The 21,728-nt window shown below is 39.7% G+C and overlaps 3 protein-coding genes across 4 annotated transcripts; 1 reads left to right on the forward strand and 2 right to left on the reverse strand.

Moving 5' to 3' along the window:
• Window positions 1-11: 11 nt before the first annotated feature.
• Window positions 12-3,220, reverse strand: LOC132784815 (growth hormone-regulated TBC protein 1). The gene is made up of 6 exons (XM_060790682.1): window positions 3,075-3,220; window positions 2,682-2,895; window positions 2,265-2,597; window positions 1,465-2,093; window positions 1,295-1,407; window positions 12-1,238 (listed from the first exon to the last, which is right to left on the reverse strand). Exons 3-6 carry the CDS (start codon window positions 2,291-2,293, stop codon window positions 1,008-1,010), a joined length of 1,002 nt encoding a protein of 333 aa, XP_060646665.1. The 5' UTR covers window positions 2,294-2,597; window positions 2,682-2,895; window positions 3,075-3,220; the 3' UTR covers window positions 12-1,007.
• Window positions 3,221-3,445: 225 nt separating this feature from the next.
• Window positions 3,446-4,652, forward strand: LOC132784817 (MICOS complex subunit Mic27). Its single transcript, XM_060790686.1, has 3 exons — window positions 3,446-3,595; window positions 3,669-3,853; window positions 3,909-4,652. Exons 2-3 carry the CDS (start codon window positions 3,720-3,722, stop codon window positions 4,447-4,449), a joined length of 675 nt encoding a protein of 224 aa, XP_060646669.1. The 5' UTR covers window positions 3,446-3,595; window positions 3,669-3,719; the 3' UTR covers window positions 4,450-4,652.
• A 784-nt stretch (window positions 4,653-5,436) lies between these two features.
• Window positions 5,437-21,680, reverse strand: LOC132784814 (serine proteinase stubble). Of its 2 annotated transcripts, none has more exons than XM_060790681.1 (11): window positions 21,508-21,680; window positions 17,716-18,410; window positions 11,033-11,089; window positions 9,586-10,155; window positions 8,809-8,963; window positions 8,418-8,716; window positions 7,092-7,518; window positions 6,759-6,948; window positions 6,345-6,642; window positions 6,125-6,274; window positions 5,437-6,060 (listed from the first exon to the last, which is right to left on the reverse strand). In XM_060790681.1, the coding sequence occupies exons 3-11, from the start codon at window positions 11,065-11,067 to the stop codon at window positions 5,926-5,928; spliced, it is 2,259 nt and encodes a 752-aa protein (XP_060646664.1). In that variant the 5' UTR covers window positions 11,068-11,089; window positions 17,716-18,410; window positions 21,508-21,680; the 3' UTR covers window positions 5,437-5,925. The 2 variants fall into 2 exon arrangements, with proteins under 2 accessions (XP_060646664.1, XP_060646663.1); XM_060790680.1 differs by having other exon boundaries at window positions 21,186-21,680.
• Between the last annotated feature and the right edge of the window lie 48 nt (window positions 21,681-21,728).

Genomic DNA, 21,728 nt, shown 5'->3' on the forward strand with positions numbered 1-21,728 from the left:
TTTTGAAAGTTTTTAACAAATATAATAGCCGTAATATTTATTTAAAAAGCATTTTGTTGCACTAAACAAACGACGACACATTGTAGCATTTATAGTTAGTGTGTGTTTGTGTTGTGTTTGTTTTGTTGTTTGTTTGTTGGTTCGTTAGTTTTAGCCTGAAAGGCGTACATAGTTACATACACAAATTATGCATGTATTAACAAATCAATTCCTCAAATTATATTTCAGGATATATACATATGTATATGCTTTTTGTGTATATATAGTATAAATATATGTATGTATGTATATCAGTGTAGACAGTGAGTATTTCTACATACGACAAAGCGTGTCTGCTCATTGACAAACAATAAACAGTAAACAATATACACAGTTAATGTAAATATATAGTTTTAGTGAGTTCTTTGTTCGTTCGTTCGTTTGTTTTGTGTTTGTTTGTACATAGCGTTTAATTAACAGTTAGGCATTTGCTTGCAACTATATAACAATTTAAAAGCCATTTATAAAATACATACATTTATATAAGTGTAAATCTAGAAATTACCTAAACACTCAGTGGCATTGTTCAAAATAAATACTTCATCGAATAACAACAAAAATCAAGAACACATTGAAAGTATGAATAATGCACAAAACGTATTCATACTCATGTATTTAGCGTGTAGGCGGAAGATGTCATCTATAATATATTGTTTTTGGCAACAACTACAACTACTGCTAATGTTGTTTAATTTTTTTTCACGAAATGGAATTTGACTTTGGTATCATATTATGTTTGATTTTTTTGTTTAGTCGAATAATACTCAAAATGCATTGGCTACAATGGGGTTATACACACAAATACACACATAAAATGTTACCTACAAGTATTACAATTGTATATATTGGACACACATTTAATCTACTTCTCTAATAATTGAATTTTACGATTGCTTCTTTCATTATATTTGTTTTGTTCTAGTTGGGTCTTTTATCTTATTTGTTCTGTGTTGTCTTGTTGTCTTTGATTATTTGTTGCTCATGTGTTCATTTAGCACAGCGACTTTGCGCAAGCTTTCAAGTTCACTACGTTTCAAACGTATAGAGAACATGGAATCTATGAAGCTATGGCAGTCGGTGACAATACTACCCTGGATCATGGTATCGCGAAATAGATTGGCCAATGCAGCAATATCCTCGCACTCCAATATGAGGTTTTTGTGTGTTATAAACAAAGCCAGCGCTGCACGAAACACAATCTGGAAAATGCAAGTACCATTATTATATATTCGATCAAAAATGAGGTATCTTATACTTTATAGCCCTCGGCAAAAACGCAATCCCAAATACGCAGCACAGTCTCAACTGGCAGCACCTCAGCAAAAATACAAATAAACCATTTGCTGGCTATGACCGCATATGGCAAGCCTAAAACAAGAGTAGATAAATAACGATTGCACTTAATAAAGTATTGTCACGACTTACCCAAATCCTCCACTCGTCGATTGACAGCCGGCACTCGCTTTATGACCAGCTCGCGGAAAACAGCCAAGTCCCGCAACAAGCTGGCCATGTTATGTGAATGATACTGCGGCACAATGTTCTCCACGATGTGCTTGAGTAGCCAAAAGGATTTCTCCTCATCGTCAGTGACAATGAGCAGCAGGCCGGCTATATAGTTGAGGCCCTGACAGTAGCCAACATCGCGATTGTGATGCGCATAGGCGCAGAGTATGTTAAAGAGTCGTTCCTTTTTAGAATCAAAGTGGATATTGTCGGGAAAAGTACGAGGTAGATCGATTGATATGGAATCGCTGATTTCCTTAATAAAATGATCGATATTCAATAGACTACGATATAGATTGGGATTTTTTTTCTGTGCCGCTTCGGCACCACTGATTTTCATCCAGACATCGGTACGATATGGTCCTGGAATTCCTTTGCGTATGTATCGCTTCAATTTCGTATTCAAAATGAGTTCAGGATTTTCTCGTATAATCGACTCCCATTTGATGCGTCGTCGAGTCAATGTCTTTAAGTAACTGTCCATAAACTTGCCGTAGTCCTTGTAGTCGAACTTCTCGCCCCTCTTAAAGCCGTACTCGTCAACATCGCTGCACATGAGTGCAATTTATATAGAGAAAACAAAAAAATATATATTTATGTAATGAATAATAAAATTATGTAATGAATACAAAAATAAAAAATGTTATGGGCGTTACCCTACTGCATTCAATAGGGGCTTTTCTTTGGTTATATATGTATTATACTTCTAATATACGTACCTAAACTTGGATTCTGCGGTCGGTTCCATATGAAATAATTATGACTAGGTTTTTATTGCTCAAGTGCTCTGCTTCGATTAAATATTTAAATGTTTGGCTTGCGCTTGCCCTATAACTAGTCAGTTTTTATTGTTCCTCTTGTTGTATGTTTGTTGTCGCTGTTTTAATTGTTGTTGTTGCTGTCGCTGTTGTTGATTCATGGCCCCCATTAATTGCTTATTATTTTGTTGTTGTTGTCTCGGTGTTTTTGTATTGTGCGCACGTTTGCCTCTTCCGTTGAATGCTGTTATTGCTGCTGTTACTCCAACTTGGCTTCGAATTAAACTCCCACTGCTAGAATTGATAATTGGTCAATACAATTGGTTAGTTAATGATTTAAATGGCCTGATTTTGTTTCTAAATGCTCATGTCACCTACTTTTATTCTGCGTCCTTGAGCATTTGCTTTCACTGTTGTTGCAGTTGTTGTTGTGGGGGATTTTAGCGCGCCTCGGGCACTGATAACATTACAAACTCAAGTGGGTGGCGGGTGGTGCAAAGAAATCTTTATCACACACACCTTAAATTTCACTTTTGAGGTTTTGTTTAATTCTAGTTGAAGTTGTAAGTGCCAGCCCGCTGTTTATTATTGCCTGCACAAATGTTTATAACGGTTTATTTACTTTTTCAATTCTGTTCTTTCGTTTGTTTTTTTTTTCATTTTTCATTTGTGGGCCAAACGAAAATGTTAAAATGTTATGTTCAAAATGTTATTGCTTAATCGTACAAGTGTGAAACAATGTATTTACTATTAATAGCTGCTGGCACTCACCTGCTAATGTCACAATGAATAATTCTTTGCCATTGGTGCCTCATCTCAAGCCAAGTATATTATTACTATTTCATTATTTCGAAATATTGTTTTACTCGCGAGTCGCGAGACCTGCTAAGAAAACAAGTGTCTTCTTCTTACCCCTGCAACGGTAACCCTAAACATAACAGACCGATAACATTAACATTGAGCGCAGCTGTTGTTAGCGTCTTGAAACTATGACAATGTTGCCAGATTGCTGGTGCAGTGCTTCTGAAACTTTATTGCTGTAAACATAAAATGACTGCTAATGTCGCCTTTATAGGAAAAATTAAAAGTTGATTTTTATTTAATCAAATAATTACATAGAGATTATGAATGACTAAATAGCAACTGCTGTATTTCGAAAACAATAAGTAAATTCAAAAAGGCGGCGCTCAACTTCAGTCAGGCTGTACGACAATCAGCTGTTTCGTAAGCATTCGTCAAGCAATCGTATCGTACTATGACACATTATGCAACGCTGCTTCAAACAAACTGAGGTAAAAAACCAACACAACATCTTTTTATAAATCAAAAAATTCTAATCATTTACCAAAAACGATAAATTTGCAGACACTTCAAGACGTTAGTGCTTAACGAGTAGCCAGTAGCAACAGATTGAGAATGCTACGCACATCATCAATGATTGCTGCTGCCGTCGCAGTCGGCGCCGCAACACCACAAAGCACACCGACAACTGATCCGTTGGTTTGCAAACCCAGCGATCTGCCCGTGTACGGTAGCTTGCGGCCATCAAAGTGAGTGCCAATCATTTATGCCTACATATGGATCTCTATATCAATCATCCCCCAGGCCCAAAAGCCATTCAGAGCGAGCCCAATCAAAAAATGCGCTTTACACGAATCTGGAAAGCGGCGTGCGCACAGTGCGCTTGGAGCTGAAGAGCGGCTATAACATGGTTGCGGAACGCACATCGGTGGTCTCGGACTATTACCAGACGGCTAAGGATCACACACAGCGTTCCATAGACTTCCTGAACGAGCCACAGAACTCGATGCATCGCAGCGGTGCTATTGTCATGGGCGGCTTGGCGGGTTTCATCTTCGCAGCACGTGGCGGCGTCTTTAAGAAGATTGTGTATACGACCATTGGTGCTGGTACTGTCGCCTCCTTGTGCTATCCACGACAGGCTGAGGAAAATGCGCGCATTGTGTTGTTCGAGGGTCGCAAGATATTCGCGGTAGCCTACAATTTCATCAAGGGCGTGAAGCCAGGAGAGGAGGTTCCCATTGAGCCCATCAAGAACTTCCCCACATCTTTGCAGGATTTGAAGTATTTGGCGCTGGATCTTGTCGATGAGGCTAAGGAATCACTCTTCCCCAAGAAGAAGTAAGCGATATACGAACGAAAATGTGAAAAACGAGGATACACGACTGAAACGGCCGTTGACAGAGCTACAATTTCTATGTTATTCCTGAAATTTATATATACTACTTTCGCATAGAGCTATACAAACTCTGTAATATGTATTTGGCGGGCTCTCTTTTGTTGCCTGCAATAAAAGTCTAGTCGCGTATCAAAAGTGAAAACGACAAATCAGAATCTTTCATAGCAATTCGGCAAACAATTTGGTAGCTTTTGTTGGCTTCGTGATTAATTGTTCCACTGGTGTCAAATGTCAATGATGAAAAGTGAAATTCGCAACTCGATGGGAACATCTTATCTTCACGTACCACAATCGGCCGCAGACACATCTCTGTCGGCAAATCGATTGTGCCAATCATTCCAATGGCCTGCGGCGAACATGGTTGCTGACTGAAAAGTTAATGAATGAATCGAAACGAATCGAATCGAAATTGCCGCTGCCGTTAGCTGCAATTGTTGTACATCATTTACGCACTTGACATGGAAGCTGAAGACGACTTGGCTGAGAGTTCAATTCACGCGAGATTCAGCTGAAGATTGTAATAATGATAATGCATCATTGACGTTGTCTCTATTCATGTCTCACAAACGCAACGAGGGCAGCTTAATCAGTAAGTAAATTTGATTAACTTTTACTTACGCAAAAATTATCTTCGAATTAAAATATTTGTAATTTATTACAAAACTGTTCTGCTACTTATACTTATTTTCATTTTCCTTAAATTCAAAATTCAGCTCAGCATTTTTGCTTTTGTAGTATTATTAATATTAATAATATGCGCCAATCTACTATAAAATCTCATTTTCTTTCTCATCTTTTCATGCTCTTGAAATTCCTTGATCACTTTAATCTTCTTTCTTAAATTTATGGTTGCTTCATAGATGTGACTTCAAGATAATAGTTTTTTTAATTATCTCTTGATTTCGCTTGTCCCCTGAAACGATTTCGTCTTAATTTTTGTTATTTTCGTAATAAATTTATTTGAGCTCATCTTTATAAATAAACTTGTTCTTTGGGCAAGATACAACATAATGATGTTTGTATGCAATTTGTTTATAAATTATAAGTTGTAATTAATTGTTAAATATGCCTAAACTACAATACCAACAACTGCACAATAAAAATGACTTTTGCTACGTTTACTAAGTCTATATACAGATATATCGATGCTACTCTTCTTATATCATTTAAAACGATTCGAATCCGATAGAAAGAACTTAAGATCAGCCTACAAAGAATTTTCGCTAGACTAACTTATTGGGGGAGTCTTGACTACATGTACGTTATGGGAGTTGAGCACAAATCGAATGTTAATGCAAATTGTTATTAATTGAAGCTAACTACGCTTAAGATTCGTTTAAAATAAAATCACACAAACTTAAAGATATAACTAATAAATTAAAACAATAACAAGAGTGGAGGAGACATTCATTCTGTCAATTATCATCTGACATGCTCCAGTATCCAGGGCACAAACTTCGAGATGCGCGTGCAGACACCCGGCAAATTGGCCTCGGCACAGCCAATGCCCCACGAAATAATCCCGGCGAGAAAGAAGCGACCATCCTGCGCCTTAGCCTGTAGAAATGAGAATTGAATTTCGGTATTTTTTTTGTCAAGATAAAGTTGAAAACAAAGTTACCTGAAGTGGACCACCAGAGTCGCCTTGACAGGAATCCTGGCCGCCAGTTTCATGGCCAGCACATAGGAAAATGTCCGGTATGAATTCCTGACGACCAGCGCGCAAAAACATCGAATGGCATTTGTCGTTACTCACAATTGGAACGGACACCTATCATGGAAGTTAGTTGTTTTGTTGAGGATGTGACTGTCTTATAGTTGGTCGCATATGCTTCACTTACCTCCTGCAGCACTGAGGGCAGTGTGCCGCCCTCGCTGAGACGACCCCAGCCAGTGACAGTTGCATTCATGCCAATCAGCAAACTGTCTGTTTCGGGCAAACAAATGGGACTGATATGCGGTGCAAATTCCAGCGGCTGCTCCAGCTTCACCACTGCCAAATCGTATTCGTACGAATTGAAGTTGTACTTGGGATGCACCACCCTCTCGGCCACGCCACACTCAATGTATGGCAGCTGCTCCTGCACATGCGAGAAATCATATTCGCCCACGCGTATGCGTATCTGTTTGATAACTAAGCTGTTGGATAGAAACAGCAAGAAAGCGAAAAAAACAGAAAAGAGAGGGAGTTGCGGAAATTATAGTTGTGGTTTCTGGTTGGTTGGCTAACTTCGCTCGCTTGTTTTGCTACTCACTCTTCCACACAGTGCCCCGCCGTGGCTATCCAGTTCTCGTTGATCAAAGCGCCACCGCAGCGATGGGTGCTGGATAAACCAAAGAACGAGATGCGTCGCACAGACACCTGCCAGGGCCAACGACCGAAGGCTGCACTCTTGCCGCCCACAATGCGCGTCTCTGGACGCGTCAGCATCTGCACTCCGCACTCTGTATACAAACACAACAACAAAATGCAAAATGCATGAACACATATACAAATTCGCAAAGGCGACAACAACGACAACACATTTGTTGTTGAATATGTCAAATGGTTTGGGGCGTGGCATGTGACTGTGAAGCTTAAGTCTTACCGCTTCGTGCTGCCGAAATGGTCCTCACGGTGCCCAGCATTGTCGCCGCATTGCCGGCTTCATCATGTGTGGAGGAGTCCGTTATCTCATTGGATTCAATGCCCGACGTGGCTGGCAAGCGTGTGGGCAGCTGTGGCGTTGGTCTCTGGCTTGGATTTGGACTTGGACTTGGTCTCCCGGTTGATGTTGTTCCTGCCGATGCAGCTGCTCCTGTAGTTGTTGTCGTACTCATTGTTGTTGTTGTGCCCACTGTGGTGGGCCGTTGGTAGGGCTTTATGGGTTTTCTTGTGGTCGTTGTCGTTGTAGTTGTCGTTCTCCTCGTTGTTGTCGTTGTTGTGGTCGTTGAGCCCTTCGTTGTTGTTGCTGCTGCTGATGTTGCTGGCAATGCTGATGAGGACGATGCGGCTAATGATGTGGCCGGCGACAGCTGCAAGGTAGCCGAAAGTGGTAAACATTATGCTAATAGTTGCCCAAGCAGCTAAAAAAGTATTTCACATGCAAAGAATCAATTTTTCACTTCGTTGCGAAAATCTCAGCGGATGCAAGAATTAAGCCAAACGACAACAACGATGATTTCTGCATACCCTTACCAAGAAATTTTATAGTATATTTATTTTAAAGAATTACTTTTTTCTTTCCCGTTTACAAATATGATCAAAAGATTATGCTTTAACTAAGATAATAGGATTTCCTCAATTATTGTATACCATTGTACCCAACTTTTTTGCATCATAAGAATTTAAATTGAAGACAAGAGAATATTATTTTTGTAAGTATTCTTTTTTTTTTAACTCTATATCGTTCAGCTATCTATTCTTTTCTGCTGCGCACTCTCAATTCATTTGCCCATTGATTTATTATTCTAGCAAATCTAGTTTCAAATTTCAAATCTGTTGATATTGTTAAGTTGTTCATCTGATACCCTACTCAAGGTGGGCAAGGGCATAACAACACACCCAAGAGACAGAGACAGACAGAGAGACGAACCTCTGGACGATGAGGCAACAAGACAAATCTTACATCAGCTTTAGCTTTGGCTTCGGCTTTGCGCAAACAATAAAATGTCCCCCAAGGCTGTGGCCTGCCACAGCCCCAGTTGGAGGGAATCTGAGAATCAGGGAATCTGGGAATCAGTGAGTCCAAGCTGATCGAGGAGTAAATGACCTCGACGCTCGTTTGTTTCGCTTTCGACATCAATGCATCACACACAGGCCACAACAGCAGACACCATGTTGAATGCAAAATGAGACGCAGACTTCAGACGCGAAATGCCAGATGGACGATCGCAGGGAGGGAGTAAGAGGTAGATGCGTAGTATTTACATACCTGGGGCCTGGTCGGTTTGGGTTTGGGTTTTGGTTTTGTCTGGCCAAACAGAATCATTGTCGTTGACGACGTCGCCGGCGTTGGAGTTTGAGGTGACGGTGGCGGTGGCCGCTCGTATACAATCGGCTTCTTTGTGGGCTTTGGCGGCTTCGAGGGGCGCTGAGGTGCTGGCAAATTGACGATGCCGGGCTTGGTCCAGCCGGTGGGTCGTGGCTTGGTAATAAAACTTGGCTCGGTGGTCATGTGCCAGTGATGATGTTGTGCCTGCTGCTGGTTCGTTGATGTATGCCAAATACTATCTGTTTGGTGTAATTGTTGTTTGTTGTATGTTAAGAACACTCTTCATAACAATGGATCAAGCGCCGTTTAAATATATGTTGTGTATACTCACTGGAACTGGCCGTCGCCTGGCTGGCCGCACTATGCAGATCCGGCGGCGACGTTGGTTTTGGATGTGGCCTGGACAGTGGGCCCTGATGATGAGGACCTGATGGGCGAATTACCAAGGTTCCAGCACCATGGGGACGTTCTATGGTTGTCATTCCGCTAAAATTAATCAACCATATTTCGATTAATACTTGTATTAGTTTTGTACAGCTTAGTATATCAAATTGAAATTGACATTTTCATTAATTTAATCAGTTATAAATGTTTTCAATCTCTTTAGCATTATCATTACCAAAAATAGTAAGTTTTAAATTATCATTAACATTAAAAGTATTATTTTTATTTTGATATAATAATATTTTGGCATTTGCATTAGTTTGTTTAAGTTGTGAGCATAGTAACTTGATGATTTGAATTATTATTGCAATTCGCATTAGTATTATATTGTTCTGTTTATTATATTGGTATAAGCATAAATTAATATTAAAAACATTACCCTATTGCATCTGGATTAACTTTATAGGTGGAATTATTATAATTATTATTGATATCGATTTTATGTTATAAGGGCATGTCTAATATTATTAAGTCGAGTATTAGAATTAGAGTATTATTGTTAATTGCATTAGCATTATTATTGTCATTGTGATTACATATTTCTAAAGCATTTCAAACATTTCAACATTTTAAATAATCTTAACCTATTTATTAGTATTAGGTATCTGCATTATTTTGTAAACACAATAACTCTAGGTAAATGGACGTCTTGTAGATGGCTCACCTGATCAGCGGCTTGTGGGGTTGAGGTGGCGGTCGCGGCCTCAGCGACAACGGTTTAGTGGGTCGAGTGTACGAGAAGGCAGTCTGGGGCAGCACAATGTTGTCCGTGTAGTTGTGGGCACAACAGGAGCCGAACATGAACGAGTCCACGCACATGCCCACGTGCTGGCCCTCGGACTTGATGCACTCCCAGACAAACATGCAGGTGCCCTCGACGCGACCAAAGGAGCACGGCTTTGGGCTAATCTTGTAGTTGTGGCTACGTTGCAGATCCGCTGGCGTGTAGTAGCCATCAAGGCGATGCGGACTGCGATAGAAACTGGGCAAGGACGATGGACTGTCGTCATCCTCGTTTGAGGATGACGAATCATACTCGAAGTTGTTGTTGCTGCTGCTGCTGCTGATGCTATCCGGTGGTGTGATAAGCGCTGCTGTCGCTGAGGCAAGGCCATTGACTAAGATTAAGGCTAGTAATACTTCTAGTATTTGGTGTGTGCTCCTCGCTGGTATCGCAGCAGTTGCTCTCTTGACTAGCCAACGCTGTTTGGGCCACATCTTCGGGTCTGCGGTTCTGCAACAAAAAAAGGCAATTTAGCATGGGTCTTGTTGCCTGCCGGAACTGCAGAAGAGCGATGCCATAACACTCGCCATGTTGCAGATGCCCTCTTGCAACTGCCCCCTTTCCCCCTTCTAGCTACCACCCCTATGTTCTACGCTTTGCTCCCTACTAATTAAGTGCACTTGTCGCATGTTTGGAACCCCAAACAACAACAACAACAGCAGCAGCTGAAGCAACAACTAAAAAACGGGCACGTCTCCTCAGCGATTTCTACTCTTTATGAGTTGTTGCTGCTGTTGTTGTTGTTGTTGTTGTTGTTGTTGTTGCAGTCACAGTTGTTGCAGTTTTTACAACACTGCAGCCAGTCAGTGACTGGTTTAATTACAACTTTTCACTTTTGCCTCATAATCAGTTTTTTTTTTGTGTTTTTGTCTTTTTGTGCAACATAAAAATAAATGAGAAAGAAAAAACCAAACAGATGGAAAAAATTTATTGTGATCGCACGAATATATGTTTTACCAGAGAGACGACACATGCTACAATTAATAATATCATGCCCCAAAGCGAGCGTGCCTCCAAGTCGGGCCACGAGCTCATCAAAGCGGAATCATTTTGAAATTTAATTAAAGTTTACTCAATTCCACACATAGCACATGCCATACACGAGTCACACACACTTACACACACTCTACAACCCATCAAATTAGATGTTGCCTTTAGTGGGATGCCTTCGAAAAACCACCCACAAAATGTCATATATGAAGTATAAGAAGTACAAGTTACTCATATTGCAGTCTAAACTGGTAGCTCAGTAATCTCAGCCATGCAGCCTAGAACTGCCACCAAAGCGTAGCTTGGAGCCAGGTCCAACAACTGGTTGACAACTTACCTGTGTCTGTGTCTGATTAAAGTTGCTTGCTTCATCTGTAACGTGCCGGGCGCATGTCTGAAGACGACCAAGAAGAAGAAAAAGAAGGGAAAGGTTTTGTTGTTGTTAGTTTTACCACGAGAATGCTGAGTGGAATGTTGCTCTGAACTATAATTAGTGGATAACCATAAGTACTTATTTCTATACCCATGCCGATGCCTATGAGTGGTCATCCATGCATCGCTTGTCGCAGTTGCAGCTAACCCACGTTCCACGTTCCCCGTTTCGCGTTTCGCGTTCCATCTCCCACGCCCTGCCTGGTGTTCCACTCAACTGCATCTTTATCGTATGAAGATTACCATCGATTTGATTTTATAATCGACGGATCGATCGTTTTATGATAAATAAATACAAGGCTTAAATATTGTACTCTTCGCATACGATATAAAAATTTTTTGCTGTTCTTCAGACTCAAAAATTTATGGAGCGTTTGCCCTCAAGAGTTTATTTTCAAGCAATATAAAATATTTAATACATATGAAGTGAAATCAATTTTTGGGATCATTAAATAAATGCTTGGTCGCATGTTATTAAAAAACAGATAAAAAGAGAGATTAATTAATTAATTTATATTTTAACTACATATTATAATTTGAAAATGATTTAGAAATACTTAAATGATTAATTGACAAATTAACTAAAATATTTATGAAACTTAAAAAAAAAAAAAGTTATTTCTTTAAAAATATTTAATTCATTTATTAATTAACCGAATTAACTGTAATGCTTAAAAAATTGTTTGAAATAATCGTATTTAATCGCGTCGAAATGTAACTTGAAACATCAAAAAACATTATTTTTTTTGGGTAATTTCAGTAACTAATTGACCATTATAAACCTGACATAACAGTAATAAACTTGACCCAGTTTATAAAATTGAAGACCAGGCATCACTTGCTATGAATGGTATTATATCTGAAAAATGTGTGCTCAAATCTGTATGATTAATAACAATTATTGTGAATTATTTACACACTTGGGAGCGCTTATCTAAGCTAAGTAAAAAAAATAAGAAACTCGTTTATCGGACAGTACTCATCTATCTAAATGTCCGACATTTGAGTTGATGGTAATTACAAATCTGTTGAAACTGGATTTAAACAATTTGTGCACGTCATGTGCGTGAACAGGTTGAAACTGAAATTGAGATCGAATGACTTTAATTTGAGTATTTGAGTATTTGATCGGCTGATCTTGTTGCCATTGGTGTTGCTGTTGTTCCTGCCCCAATAGGATGAATCAATTTATCAATTGTCTGCCAAAATGCTCAACACTTTCATTATAAAACGGCTCAATGGACTGTTATTTAAGCCAGCGAAATGTAATTTTCACTCTAATAACTTTATTTCGGTTCTTTGATGGGAACTGGCAAAGCAACTGTGCTGTTAGGTGACTGTGCAACTGCTACACGCCACACGCCACAACTATGAGCCCATTGACGGTCTGAACCGTTGCAAATTAATTTCGTTACGTTTTCATTTCCTCAACAAAACGATCAGTTTAGTTGCCATTGTTTTGGCTGCCGCTTTTTCACCCGAAAGACCCAAAAGGTAATTACCCCGTTTAAACGCCCTGAGAACAGAAGCAGCAGCAGTAACAGCTAAGCAATCTTTTGTGCTAATGACTATCTTTTAGACGAACCCAAACGGAAAAAAGACGAGTAGCCAGAGACTGACAAACGATCAGACAGAACCAGACTCCGACACCGACACTGACAACGACCCCAACCCCAAGTCGAAAGCCGAAACAGAAACAGAAACCGAACTTAAGTTACCAATAGCAAAAGCGGAAGCCAAAGGCCAAATAATTTTGTGGCAAAAATGTACAACAAAGTATTAGAAAAATGCAGCAAAATGACTGACTGGCTGCCTGGCTGCCTAGCTGACTGACTGACGAAGCAAAGTGGTGTGTGTACGTGCAGCTGAATGTTGCAACTAGCCGAGTTGGCTAGTTGCCAAGTTGCAACAGCTAGTTGAAGAGTAATTGTAATAACAATTGCGCAATTTGCGTCAGTCACTTAACTCCAAGGCGAAGGCTGCCGACTGAAGTTGCAACTGTTGCAGCTTCGATTCGCTGTGGCGTGTGGTAAAGTGCGGAAAAGTCACAGCCCGTTTGGTAATAGTTAAATGGTAAAATTGTAAATGGTAAATGGTGGGTTGCCTCTGGCTACGAGGATCGAGAGTGGCGAACACCGGAGGACGGAGGACTTTATTCAGCCGGTAGGCGTTTTGTCAATCGACAGGCGATCGACAGGCGACGGCACAGATGACAGGCCGCCCAGGCTAATGAAAAAGATAAACAACTGGATCATACAACAACATTAACGACAAGAAGTCGTAGAAGTAGAAGTAGAAGAAGATGAAGATGAACAAGAAGTGTAGACACGCAACTTGAAGCTGCTATCGCATACGTTAGATAGCACATGTCCATCTCTCAAGTCAAGTCGACGTCGGCATCTTTAGAGCCCGCCGCTTGTTATAATCACATCGCGTAACGTAAACACAATTTTTGAGTGGTTTCTTCATGTGAAACACACATTGCCAGGGGCCAGATATAACAACAACGACGACGGCGGCGACGACGAGCATAACTGGGCACGACACTGACTAATAGAAGTCATTGTACCTAGTACGCAGTACTCACAAGCCAACCAACAACAACCACTTGAACACAACTTGATATGATGCTGCAACTTCCTAAAGCATTCAATGCAAATTTACTTGGACAACTAAAAACAAGCTCAGAAATGCGCTTGATAAATACAATTTTAATATATAAATGAAACACATTGAAATCAACTTCTGGGTGTCGTGATTTATAAATTGTTCCCACCAACAAACGAATCAAATAAGACATTAAATGCTGACCCACAACCGAGAGTAGTAGAACAGTTAGTCGAGGAAAATGCTGGTGCACATAAATCAACATCCGAGCCGAGTTAGAACGCAAAGCTAACGCTTTAATTATGTAAATTTCGTATTCTTAGAAAGATACAACTAAGGAGATAAGAACTGAATGAACTTGGTGAATGATTCATTGTAGCTTGCGATCAGTTCACTTACTTATAGTTTGCACTGTCAAATAATCAACTGGCGCCTGCCTGTTAAACATCAAAACTTTTAACGCGCCGCATTAATCAATTTGACTATGCGTCAACGTAAGTACATATCAAGCATACGCAGTGTATGTCGTTCATTAAAACACACTAAAAGAGTCGAAAATGTCTTTTGCATGATGCACATTGAGTTGAAAATAAAAGCAAGATGGTTTCAAACTGTTAGGTGTCGTAGTCTAGGGCACAAGCATAAATCACTCTCCAGGCCTACCTCTTGCTCTGTGTCTGCTGTGAATGTGGCGAGTGTCTTTGGTTTATTAACCCGGCTGAGCTAATGGCCAAGCCAGGCCCGTGCTATGCCGCCTGAAGACGGCCAGCGTTGCACTTGAACCTTTGACTGGACCAGTCTTAGACCTCAGGTCCAATACCCAAAGCTAAGTTATCGTTGTTGTTGATGTTATTGTTGTTGTTGTTGTTGTCGATGTTGCTGTTGCTATCTGTTTGTTTTGTTGTCTGTCTGTTTGTTTATGTATGGTTTTCAGCGTTTTTCCTCATTTAGAGCGACCTCAGTCGGAACCTTTTGCCTTGTTCCCATTGTCCAAATATTTGCTTTTTTTCTATGCCTTGTGCAGAGCAGCATGACGCTGTTGGTTTTAAGGTCGAGTTCTCGGGCTTCTTATAATTTCATTTTGCCCTCAAACCGAAGGCAACATAATTAATTTGGATTTAGTTCTTGTTGCTGTTGGTGTTTGGTTCTCAGCGGTTCTGGATGAAAATACGAACAGCAACAACCAAAAACAAAAAATAAAAAACAAACTTGATTGGCCTAGCGGCTTCACATCTGCTTATTCATGGCAATATTATTCTAAATAAGTAATTTCATTTTTTCGATATCATAACGGTTCGCACCTGTTTCAATAGAGTGAAAATTAAAGTCTCTCAATAAACTGAAATGATGAGACTCATTTCAATGAAGCCATGAATGCGGAGAATGGAGTACGGAGGTATGGAATACAAAGCAATATTCAAAATCAATCATGATCATGGGCTGCGGAAGTATTCAAACACGTGCGAGCGCAACAAAAACCCCAAAAAATGGGAGCCCAGTAAACGTCTCCATTGGCAAACGTAACCGTTGCCCAGATCTGACGTACCGGCCTCACTTGACAGTCAAAAAGGCACAAAAGCGAAAATAGAGGAGGAACGAAGAGAAGAAAAGAGGTTGACTTGAAGTAAAATAAAAATCGTGCGGCAATCACTTTTCATTATTGAATGCTCCAAAATAAAATCGAACAATGAGTTTCGATCTCCATTCGTGAGTGTGACAATTTGACAGATTGAAAGTGAAAATCTTCAAAATAAACGTCTTTAAATGCTTGTAATGAACAAGCCAAGCCAACCAGGGACTGAAACATTGTCGTTAATTTGCATGAAATGCACGTTCCCGTCGTGCCCACAGTCTACAGCCCACGGTCTACTCCAATCCAGAGAGTCAGAGGCAGAGTCGAGCACGCCCCAAGCTGAGTTCAGTTCCAGTTTCAGTGGGTCAATCAGCATTCACTTGTCTCATTTCAGTCAGTCCGTCAGTCATTTAGTCAATTGAATAGGGCCCAGGGCCTAGAGAGTCATGAGTTGAGTTGAGCCTCAGACGAAAGTTCGCTGCATCTGGCAGTTCAGAAGCTGTGTGCTTTATATGTTTATAGCTTGGTTTATACACTTAACTGACATGAACTCAACTTTAAATGGAACTAGGACTCAGACTGAGATTGGAAATAGAAATGGGAATTGGGAATTTGGTTCGCGTGCCAATAATACTTGGTGAACGTCACAGACACCGATGAGAGGTGTCATAATTAAACGCTTTGGCTAATTAATGCGAATAATTATTAGCTTGTCTGATAAATGTTTGCCATTGATAATCACCAGAGCAAACAGAGCAAGCTCACAGCACGAGTATTCATTCCGTATTCATTCATTCAAAACCAAAACTGGTACGAGTATTGCCGCTGTGTTGTCATATTAATTATAGTTTCTAGACGTAGTCGACGGCGAGTACAAATGTGATGTCATTGCATGTCAATGGCCTGGCCTAAGTAATGACACAGCAGCAACAGCAATAGCATCAGCATCAGCAACAACAACAGCAACCGGCGACAGCAAGTTGAAGAAAGTTGTTTTGAATTCTCAGAGCTCTCCTTGTGGTCTGACTTAGCATGAAATTGACCCGCCAATTTAATGAATGAATAATTATTATTTTATGAAGCAACTTCATTTTGTGATGAGATCTACAATTTACAGTTACAGTTAATTAAACACTTATATTGAAAACTATTTCATTCAGAATATTATCGTAATTACATAAATTGTTTGTCAAATTAATTTTTCTAAACTTGACAACATTATTCACCATTTGATTTCTAGATAATTCACGTAATATTCAAGTCATTCTAAGTTATTCACACCTGTTACAGGTGACAGCACAACAACACCTTTGTGATATAACCAAGGTCTTGAGTAATTTCATAATTATCTTGAAGAAAATGCGTCGAGCATTTAAATAAATTTGGGCCTGCGGAATGGCAAACAACATTTGTTGTGACAAATGGAATAATGGGTTCAGAAATTATATAATAAGCTAAAGATGGTCACAGTTGCTGCTCGAGCCGCAATGAGATTCGCCAAACTCAGCAAACAGCACCACACATGTAACACACACATACACAGAGACACACACCTACAATCTGTAGCTGAATTTCGTTTTACGCGCAACTGAATTGAAATTGTATTTTACGAGCCCGCGCCTTGATTGCAACCGTCGTTTGACAGAAAGTGGGGACTCTGAAGGGAAGTAATGGCCAAGAGGATGAGGGAGTGGGAGCCACATTGCAACAATTATTCTGCTCGATGACTTTCGCTAATAAAACGACAAACGACAGTTGGATAGACACATACTCGCGACTATCTGAAGGCAGCCTGGCAGCCAAAGCAGCCTGGTAAATGCCACTGACACAACTCGAGAGATGGCTTCAGATTTTATTATCGTAATACTCGGATAATCGCGGCATACATATGTCAAATGCTGGCATTACACATTTGTGTTTGTGTGTGTATGTGTGTGTGTAAGTGTAATAGTTAATAACAATTTTATTGCACAATTTGTTCGTACAAAGTCATTTTCAAATTAGAATGGCACATTGCGTATACGTAATACGCAAATTACTTTCAGAATGTACAAATTTGTCTAACAATTACCATAAACATAAATTTATGCGAATATCTTTATAGTTTTAAGCAGCTTAGCTGGCTGTATGCTTTGCATAAATGTCAAATAAAGTTTAAGAAATTATTGTCCAACAAAGTGGAATTATCTTGAAAGAAAAGTCGACAGTCAAATTAGTTAAGGTAATACAATAATTAAGGGATTATGAATTAAAAATAAAAAGAGAAAAACAAATAAAGTCTTTCGCAGCAATTGAGATTTTATTCATAAATGAATCTGTTTCGATGTCAATTAAAATATTAAAAAAAAACTTTCTGTTTTCTTAAAGGTATTGTATAAAGTATAAAGAAATTTATGCTGGGAACTTACTAGACTCTCAATTAACTGTAAGGTTGCCAGCCATAAATGGCTGTAATTGGTTCGTTGCACAGAAGTTTAATTCGACTGTCTCTTAAACGCTCTTAACGATGGTGATGAGTTTGGGTTTCACTCGACTTTTGATGAGAACAATAAACTGTAGTTGGCTTGTGGTTTATCAAATTTAATTTTCACTGACTGTTAGCATTTTTGCCACAGATATTTCTTGATCACGCACTTGCATTCGCACTTTTCCAGTGCTGCTTTTTGAACAACAACACAACTTTTGGTTTATGATTTTCTCAGATTGGCACACTTTCCAACGTTTTCATGGTTAGTAAAACACCAGTCGACCGATAACTGCGTATAATAATGGCAATCAAATTATAACGAAAGATTTTATTTGTTTATTTTTTGTATTTACTTTTTTTTATAATTGATTTTCACTCGATTGCAAGTGCAATAAACTTCTGTAAATATTTGTGGGCGAATTTATGGGGCAATAACTGCACGATCACGCAAACAAAACACTAACACTTCGTCTCAAATTCAGTCTTAATTAATTTCTTTCTTTCTTCTTTCGTTTCGACAATTTTATGTTGATTCCTTTGTTTAATTTGCTTTTATTTTTTATTGCACAATTTTAAGATAGTTTTTCACTTTTCCATTTAGGGCTTGGCTGTCTCGCTGCTCGCTCGCTCGCATTTCTACAAAAATAAAACAAAATTTTAGGCATTATAATCGGGTAAATCACAAATTTAAGAGGAAATTAAACAAATTTATGCAAAAATAAGACAAGTTTTAAGTTTGTTGGGTGCAGCCGGTATAAAACTCTTGTTGACCCTATTTGGTGCTGGCATATTAACATTTGATCTACTGGCTAGTAGCCAAAATGGAGATGGCCAAAAGCCATTTTAACTAAAATTCAAATGACCATAGCACAACTACATAAAGCAGTCATAGACGCAGCACAGTCACTGGAGAAGAAGTTGGCAAATCAAGGTAGGAATACGAGTAGTAGATGCTTATCTTGATATATGAAACGTTATTCTTTGACAAAATGGAAATTAACTTTGCAATTCCCCTGAAATACGAAGCGAAATTTGGTGTTGGCCATAATGATGGTCAAGATGCCTCAAAGCGACAGCGTATCAATGATAATTAATCGATAAATACGGCGACAGCTATTACTTATGTTTCGAATGTTTTGTAGCAATTTAATATTCCAAAGTAAATATTATGTTAATTAAATTACAGACAGAAACGAAAAAAATTAAGTATAAATAACTTTTCTTTTTCTTCTTTTTATATAATAAATAAAAATGAATGATAAACGCAAAGTGGAATAAGCCTTTCTGCATCTGCTTCCTCTTCGGTAATTGCATTTGTTTTCTCTTTGCTTCTTTATTTTTTTTATGTATTTTTGTTGTTTTGCTTTATCTTGAGGTTGACTTTTCCCTTATCTATTTGGCTGCCACCGCAAAGCAAAGCAATAGTGGCAGCTATTCTCAGTGTTCCCAAGCAGAAACCACAAGCACCACAGTCGCTGCTCCTCATTAAACGTACATTTGCACTTCTTTCGTTTTGCATACAACGAGTACTTGTCAACAATTAACAATTAACTAGCTCAGTAACTGTTACTGTTGCCAGCCAGCCAAGGCAGCCATCCAGTCAGCTAGTCAGAAGTCAGGCAGTCTGGGCAACTGGTTCGTTTCCTAAGTCTTTTGTTTGTCGTATGTGCCAAAGTGCTGCCAATTTTTATTGCCAACTTATCGCTTCATCCTGTCTAAGTCTTTCAGTCGTCTTGGGTCGTTCTATCTACTACGACTGCTGTTGTTGCTGGTGTCGTGTGTGGTGGTTGTTCCCACTAAATGTGCTGCTATTCAAATGCTATGCACTGCACTGTCGCCGTTGTGTTGTACTTCACTTAATGAGTACCGTTAGGCCAGAGCCCGAGTTGATTTTCGCAACGCATTCATAGAACAAACATCAAACTGTTAGTGGCTGCTGTTGCTGCTGCCGTTGCTTTGTTTTTAGTTTAAAGGCTTAGTTTTAGCTATGTCGAGTGCTATCAAAACTAATTTATATGCAAATGCAGTTCAAGTGGTTTGCAACAAAAGACTTGCTGCAACGCGAAAACTCACAGTAACTATTCAATAAAGAGACGGCAGAGACTCAGAACGAGCTGGCGATGGGTGTATAGGACAGCTTCTAAGTGGCATTCTTATTCTCAGTCTAATTCTCTTTTTCTCTTTCTCACTCTCTCTCTCGCGAATATCTCACAAGTGATACGACTTGTGGCACAAACACAACCAAAGCCAATGTGGCATGATTTACCGTAGAGAACAACAAAGAAATTAATTAACTGCACATGTATGGGTATTATATATATGCCTATGTGTGTATGCGTATGCGTGTGTGTTTGTGTGTGTGAGTGCATTAGCTTTGCAGTTAAATGCTTTGGGAGTAACTCGCCAGCATCTGACCGCAGCAAACACCAACAAGAGCCAGTCCCAGTCCCAGTCGAGTTTGCATTTGACAGTCTCGAAGAGTACAAGAGTACGAGACTAGCACAAGTTGCAAACACCTAGCTGAAGAAAGAAAAATAAAAAAACTGGCTGTGGCACAATGCAGACGAGTATTAACTCACTTTTGCCAGTGTTGTGTTTTTTTTTTTCGCTTGCAACGCCAAGGCGACAGCAATGGCAAAACAGAAGTTTGCAGAGTGTGTGGTGACGGCGTCGCCCAATGTTAACAAGTGGCAAGTTGAGTGCAACGCGCAGCTGTAAGCCACAAATGTGAACTAATTAGTGTGCATGTCGCTGACAGAGTTATCGGCATGCAAAATGCAACAACAGCAATAGCAAGTTTGTAGCTGAGCAGGTCATTCGCCTAACAACCAGTCAGACACACAGACAGATAGACACACAGACCGAGAGACAGAAAGACTGGTCTGCTGTTATCCTTGCTGTCAGCTTTCTCGCACAGCTCGTTGGCTGATCAATTTTTATTTCTTAATTAGCAGTTGCTCCAGTTGCAGTCTTGCAGCCAATATGCAGACGCTAGTGTTAATTTCAAAATTTCAACGCGTGCCGCCGTTGCTGTTGCTGTTGGTGCTCTGACTCTGTGCGCTGCCCCATGTTGCAATGCGTTGACAGCGAATGCAATTTGAACTTGATGGCCGGCAACGTGACACGCATATTAAGCAGCCAAAGAGGCAGTCACAGCCAGAGGCATTGCCACATTGAGACAGATAGACAGACATACAGCACTAAGACACTGAGACTGAGACTCTGTGCGAGTATCAGAGCTTGGGCTCCGGTTTTGTAATATAGGCGGCACTTTAAATACGCATAAAGCGGCGGCGCATGCGCAATTAGTCGTGATTGAGTCGCAAGTGTGTTTAACCGACGAAAAGCAAAAGGCAAAAAAAAGAAGGCAAAAAGCACAAAAAAAAAATAACAGATAACAGCAAAAATTACCTAAAAAGCGTGGAAAACTCTCACTTTTTAACTGAATAACTTTTTCTTCTCTTTCTTATGATTTTTTTTATTTTGATTTGTGCACACTTTTGGTAAGGTTTGATCAGCGAATGGATGGGGGTAATCGACGATCATGTGGCATTAGCTTTTGTCGATCGTTTTTGATTTCAAGAAATTTATGCGTCTCTTTGATTGATTGCAGCGCGTCGTGTGTCTGTTGTTGAAGTGGAAGTTGAAGTCGAAGTCGAAGTCGAAGTCAGAGTTAAAATCGATGTCTATTGCCGCAGGCAGATCTTAATAAGTGTTACAAAAGTTTAGGCACCTTTTTGTTGGTTTTTTTTTGTGATTTTTTGTTTTATTTTTTTTGTAGCTCGTGGGGAATAATGATCCAGGCAACGGCTGCGTTCAAGATGTTCACGAGTAAATTGAATCAGATATCCGTAACCGTATCCGAACCCGATCCGCACTCGTGCGCTGTGTAAACCAAACTGCGGCCGGCAAAGCATCAGGCAGCGCATAAAACTGCGCCACAGAGCCACCTTG

This window comes from Drosophila nasuta, chromosome 2R, assembly GCF_023558535.2.
Source record: "Drosophila nasuta strain 15112-1781.00 chromosome 2R, ASM2355853v1, whole genome shotgun sequence".
NCBI classification, from domain to species: Eukaryota; Metazoa; Arthropoda; class Insecta; order Diptera; family Drosophilidae; genus Drosophila; species Drosophila nasuta.

Coding starts and splice junctions, on each gene's coding strand:
- LOC132784814 (XM_060790681.1), bottom strand. CDS start 11,067: ATGAAGCAAGCAACTTTAATCAGACACAGACACAG. Junction 10,156..11,032: donor TTAATCAGACACAGACACAG/GTAAGTTGTCAA, acceptor TTTTTGTTGCAG/AACCGCAGACCCGAAGATGT. Junction 6,275..6,344: donor TGCCCTCAGTGCTGCAGGAG/GTAAGTGAAGCA, acceptor CTTCCATGATAG/GTGTCCGTTCCAATTGTGAG.
- LOC132784815 (XM_060790682.1), bottom strand. CDS start 2,293: ATGGAACCGACCGCAGAATCCAAGTTTAG. Junction 2,094..2,264: donor ACCGCAGAATCCAAGTTTAG/GTACGTATATTA, acceptor ACTCATGTGCAG/CGATGTTGACGAGTACGGCT. Junction 1,408..1,464: donor TCGACGAGTGGAGGATTTGG/GTAAGTCGTGAC, acceptor CTCTTGTTTTAG/GCTTGCCATATGCGGTCATA.
- LOC132784817 (XM_060790686.1), top strand. CDS start 3,720: ATGCTACGCACATCATCAATGATTGCTGCTGCCGTCGCAGTCGGCGCC. Junction 3,854..3,908: donor GGTAGCTTGCGGCCATCAAA/GTGAGTGCCAAT, acceptor ATCATCCCCCAG/GCCCAAAAGCCATTCAGAGC.